General features: G+C 39.0%; 1 protein-coding gene across 1 annotated transcript; it reads right to left on the reverse strand.

Moving 5' to 3' along the window:
* Window positions 1-291: 291 nt before the first annotated feature.
* On the reverse strand, window positions 292-930 carry LOC138904651 (uncharacterized). The gene has a single exon (XM_070193157.1). It carries the CDS (start codon window positions 928-930, stop codon window positions 292-294), a length of 639 nt encoding a protein of 212 aa, XP_070049258.1.
* Between the last annotated feature and the right edge of the window lie 5,098 nt (window positions 931-6,028).

Raw genomic sequence — 6,028 nt, forward strand, 5'->3', positions numbered from 1 at the left:
AGCAAAAATATCATCAATGAAGACAATCACAAAAGAACCCAGATAAGGCTTGAACACTCAGTTCATCAAGTCCATAAAGGTTGTATGGGCATTAGTCAAGCCAAATGACATCATCGAGAACTCGTTATGACAAAATTGAGTCCTAAAAGTTATCTTAGGGACATATGATGCCCCAATCTTCACCTAATGGTAGCCAGATCTCAAAACAATCTTGGAAAACACCTTGGCACCCTGAAGCTGGTGAAATAAACCATCAATCCTTGACAATGGATACTTGTTCTTGACAGTGACCTAGTTCAACTTCCGATAATCTATGCACATCCTCATCAATCCGTACTTTTTCTTAACAAACAACATTTGCGCACCCCTAGGTGAAACACTCAATCTGATGAACCCCTTGTCAAGCAAATCATGCAACTTATCTATTAAATCTTTCAACTCAGTTGGAGCCATATGGTACGGTGGAATATAAATGGGTTGAGTGCCCGAAACCAAATAAATGAACAAGTCGATATCCTTGCCGGGTTGCATACTCGCCAAATATGTAGGAAACACCTCAGGAAACTCACTCAGGACCCGTATCGAATCCATAGAAGGAACCTCCACACTAAAATCATGGATATAAGACAAATACGCCAAACACTCCTTCTCGACCATATGTTGAGCCTTCAAATTTGAAACCACCCTACTAGTAGAGTGACCAAGAGTCCTTCTCCACTCCAATCTAGGCAACCCCAACATGGATAAAGTCATAGTCTTTGCATGGTAATCCAAGAGAGCGTGATACAGGGACAACCATTCCATTCCAAGAATAACCTCAAAATCCACCATATCAAACAACATAAGATCAACTACAATATCGAAACCATTAATAGTAACAACACAAGACCTGTACACCCGATCACCTATTATGGAATCCCCAACCGTCATAGAAATAGGAACATAAAGAGAATCACAATGCATACTCAAATGCGAAGCTAAATATGAAGACACATAAGAATATGTAGAACTCAGATCAAACAACAACAAAACATCTCTATGATAGGCTGAGATTATACCCATAATAACTATATCCGGATGATACCGCCTCAAGTCTAGCTAGAAATGCATAACAACGAGGTTGGGCTCCACCAACCTGACCTCTTACTCTCAGAAGACATCTCACTGACTGGCCTCCATCTCTAACTATCTGACTTCTAGCTCCGACTACCTTACCCCCGCCTCTAGCTGGTTATGCGGGTGGTGGAGCAACCGATGCCGGAATCATGGCACAAGTACTTTGCTGTTATATACTGCTATGAAGTTTGGGACAATACCTCTTGATAAAACCCGCACCTCCACACTCAAAGCATTCTCTTGACTGGAGTGGCTGCAGAATGAGAGACTAACCCTAATGAATCGAATAACCATAATGATAGCTTTGACTTGGTTGTGCACAAATGGGAGGTAAAGGTGCACTAAATTCTAGCTGCTCAGAACGAGCTCCATAAGTACCATGACTGCGTGAAGTACTATGTGTGACTTGTAGAGACGACTAAACTGGCCAGATAGGATGGCCTCCACATAAATAAACCTCCCTTTGGGCGAGGCACCACTGTATCCTCCAAAATGATGGGGCCTCTTATCAGAGGTCATCTCCATAACTTGGCCCCTGATGCGCTTGATCCTCATGGCGATCTCTAGTACCCGGGTAAAAGAAATATCATCCTCGGTCTCTCTGGCCATCTATAGCCTAATGCCATATGTAAGGCCATTTATGAACCGCCGCACCTTCTACCTCTCAATAGGGATCAAGATAGCTACATGGCGTGATAAACCTACAAATTTGGTCCAATAGTGTGTAACGGTCATGCTACCTTGCTGATGGTGCTCAAACTAACTACAGAACTCCTCTCTCTTAGAGAAAGGGATGAAGTTCTCCAAAAACAAATATGAGAGCTGAGCCCAAGTGAGAGGAGGTGAACCTGATGGCTTGCCTGAACATACACTTGAGCCACCACCTCTTGGCAGAACCATGTATCTGAATCACAAAGAAATGAACTCTATTGGACTCCGCTATACCCATGTTGCACAATAACTTATGACAATGGTCCAAGACATCCTAGGAGTCCTCAGAAGGTGAACCACTAGAGTGAGGGAAAACAACTTGATGAACTTTTCTAACCTCTGCAACCCCTCAGCTGACATTGTGGGTCTCTCCCTCGGCTATATAGCAACAACAAGTAGAACTATCCAAACTTGTAGTATTGTTGGGGTCTGATACCCGTGAGCCATCTACTCTAGAATGTGTGTAGTGGGAGTCTGGCTTCCTCCCAATATGAGAAACGGTTTTGCCATAGGAAACAAACCGTCATGTGCCATACTCTTCGTAAAACCAACCATGCGGACTAAGGGGTACTGAAGCACTAGGGTAGCAATTACCTTCTCTAGGACCTTAGGTGGTCCTACTAGTTTTGTCGGAACAGGAATCTAAACATCCTGCACTATCTGAGATCAACAACAGTTGTTGCTGCACGTGCTCTAGGCTGAGCTCTACCTCTTCCTCAGGTTCTACCTCAGCCACGGCCTCTACCCCTGGTAGTGGATGCAACCTGTGGCTCCGGCTCCTAAGCAGCTGTTGATGCCGTATGTGTCCTCACCCTCTATGAGAGAATAAGTGAATAATTATTCAAACTCAGTGATAGAACATAGTCGCTAAAAGTTAAAGAAATAAAGTGAAATTTCCTAAAGCCTTATAACATCTAGAAGATAAGTACATACGTCTCCAGACCGATCCTCAAGTCTCTACTAAGCTTGCTCATGGCTCGTGAGACTTAGGCAACCTAGTGCTCCGATACCAACTTTTAACGACCCAGGATCCAAACCATGGGTCCGTGATGGCAACTAACATCCGCTTGCTAGGCAAGCCAACATTAGCTAATAAGTTATTCAATTTAACAATACAAAAGAAAAACATTAAGAAATTAAGACTAAACACTTTGTAATATAATAATCTAAAAGAAACAAGGTCTAGTCTAATCCCAAAAACTAGTGTAACAAGTACATGAAGTCTGTGAACGCTGTGCAATTCTACCTCTAGTCTCCTAATAAAACGGGTCCGATAAATCTCCGCTACTAACCATAGGGGCTAACTCCGAGATCTGCACAAGAAGTGCAGAAATGTAGTACAAGTACAACCAATCCCATGTACTCTGTAAGTGCCGACCCTAACCTCGACGAAGTAGTTACGAGGCTATGACAAGATTATCACTATGAACCTGTATGGAAATGAGTAGAAAAAAACAATGAAATAGGGAACAACTAATTAATATGATAACCGAATTATGAAATACATAATGAAGGGCCTCATAATATCTTCACTACACAGTTTCATAACACAATACGGGAAACCAACAACAAAGAATAACCATAATACAACTTCCCCATTGCGGCGCGCAACCCCCATCGACTTATATAATACTAATACCATTTCAGCGTGCAACCCGATCCATGTATCTATATAATAGTGTTGTGGCATGCAAATCGATCTACATATATATAATACCGTTGCAACATGCAACCCAATCCATATATATGTATATAATACCATTGCAGCGTGAACCCCAATCCACATATATATAACACCATTAGGATGTGCAACCCGATCAACATATATATATATATATATATATATATATATATATATATACACACACACACACACATTCCTCAAACAACTATGGCGTATCTCAAAAAAGGAACCAAAACGTATAACTTCTCTAAGACAAATCCAATATAACAATTTAAAGTGAAATAGAAATCAAGTAAAGACAAATGCACAAGTAAAGGCAAGAGACAAATAATAGCATCTATCTATTAACATTTAGGTCATAGAATGAGTAAGAGCAGACAATAAATAAAGGCATGGATACTTGGAACATATAGCAAATAGATGCGTGTAACAAGTAAAGGCACGTTTGACAAGTAAAGACATGCATCAATTAAAGCACGAAACAAGTAATAACTTGGAGTAAAAGAAGGCATAATATAATTGAAAATATGCAATTAATTAGTCCACCACGCATTCTTAAACCCATAAAAATGCATATACACTCGTCACCTTGCATATAACTTGTTCTCGCACATAAAGCAAGTAGCAGATAGACCAATCAAGTCCTAATTCCCTCAGGTCAAGGTTAACCACAACACTTGCCTCTTTCCGAAAACAAAACAAAATCTAACATGGCTTTCCCTTTGGACCAATCCTCTGGACCAATCAAATATAGTCAAATACTGCTCAAACACATCAAAACAAGCGGTAGAAACTACCTAAAAATAAAAAAGGTTAAATATTTAACTAAATTGAAAAAGTCAATAAAAAGTTAACCCTGACCCACGTGGTAAAAATTCGAGATTTGGACCAATAACATGATTACCCAGTCACCCCCGAGCCCTGCTATGTGATTTATGTCAAATCTAAATCTCAATTTTATAAAATTCCTAAATTCTACCCAAAACCCCCAATTTTTGAATTGAAATTCATAAATTTGATGATAAAATTCATGAAATAAAAATTGAAATTGATTGATATTCAACTTACCAATGAATTAGGGAAGACATTCTTCTTCGATATTCGAGTCTATAAAGTTTAGGGTTGAAAAATGGTGTAAAATGAGTTAAGTCCCGATATTTCAAACTTTTGCACAGATACAGATATCGCAAAAGCGATAAGTGTCCCAGCCATAATATTGTTGCAAATGCGACATGTCCTTTGGTTTTGTGAAGACCCTCCAGCTTGAAAATGCGGACAAGGCTTTACAAAAGCGAAGCAGCACCCAGTCCTCCAGTGTCGCAAATGCGATGCCTAGATTTTGCAAATGTGGTCTTTTCATAGCAAAAGCGATATCCTAGCCCTCAGTCCCCGGTTGTATTTTTGAGTCTGACATCGCAAATGCGAGGCTCACAATTGCGATCAGGTCCTTGCAAAAGCAAGACTTGCAGATTAATTCTAGCAGATGTCTGCATCAGCTGTCCAAACCTTCCAAAATATATCTATAACTCACCTGAGCCCCTCGGGCTCCAATCAGAATATTCATAAAAGTGCAATAACATCACACAAACTTGCGCGCTACCTCAAATCATTAAAATAACACCAAATATCAAGAATCGATCATCAAAACTCAAGATATTCATCTTAGAAATTCAATTTTCTAATTGTTCACATAATGCGCCGAAACGGCCTCTGGTCATCCAGGACCCCAACAAAATATGCGTACAAGTCCACAAACATCATACTAACCTATCAGAATCATTAAAAAACTAATCGGATGTCGTTTACCAAATAAGCTGACCGCTGTCACCTTTAGTTGTGTTTAAAGAAAAAATAATACAGATCATGCACGCAAGTCATACATCATCAGATTATGCTGCGAGAGGTCCTGAAACATAGAAAATGAAGCTAGTACACAAAATAACCTATCGGGTCATCACACAAACAATCCAACATCTTCCTATCAATATAAAGAATAAAGTCAGTCATTATTCCCAAATGTTCTTCTCTTCTATATTTAATCGTTAGAGTTTTACTGTAGACTATTCTTGTAACACCCCGAAAAATTTCGAAGTAATTAAGTGTAAAGCCCGGTTAAATTTGCAAAGAAAATAATATTTCATGGTGCCGGACTAGGCTTACGTGTTGAGTTTGGTTGAACAATGCACGGGAAGTAAAGGAAAATATTTGGTGGAAAAGTGCGTTTAAGCGTAGCCTATATGATAGTTTCTATGCTAATTTGTCTATATAAATATATATATATATATATATATATATATATATATATATATATATGTAAGAGAGCAACAGGAAAGTGAGGTGGCACCTCTCTTAATCAAAAAAGGCATATTCATCTTTTTTCTCTGATTTGTTTTTTTGAATTTTTCATCATTCTTTCAATTTAGTTTACATTAATATTTTTTTATAACTCACACTTTTTTATCTTCATAACCTATACTTTAAATAATATCAAGCACTCCCATCCATTTCATATCCATA

Source organism: Nicotiana tomentosiformis, chromosome 2 (assembly GCF_000390325.3).
Source record: "Nicotiana tomentosiformis chromosome 2, ASM39032v3, whole genome shotgun sequence".
Classification (NCBI taxonomy): domain Eukaryota; kingdom Viridiplantae; phylum Streptophyta; class Magnoliopsida; order Solanales; family Solanaceae; genus Nicotiana; species Nicotiana tomentosiformis.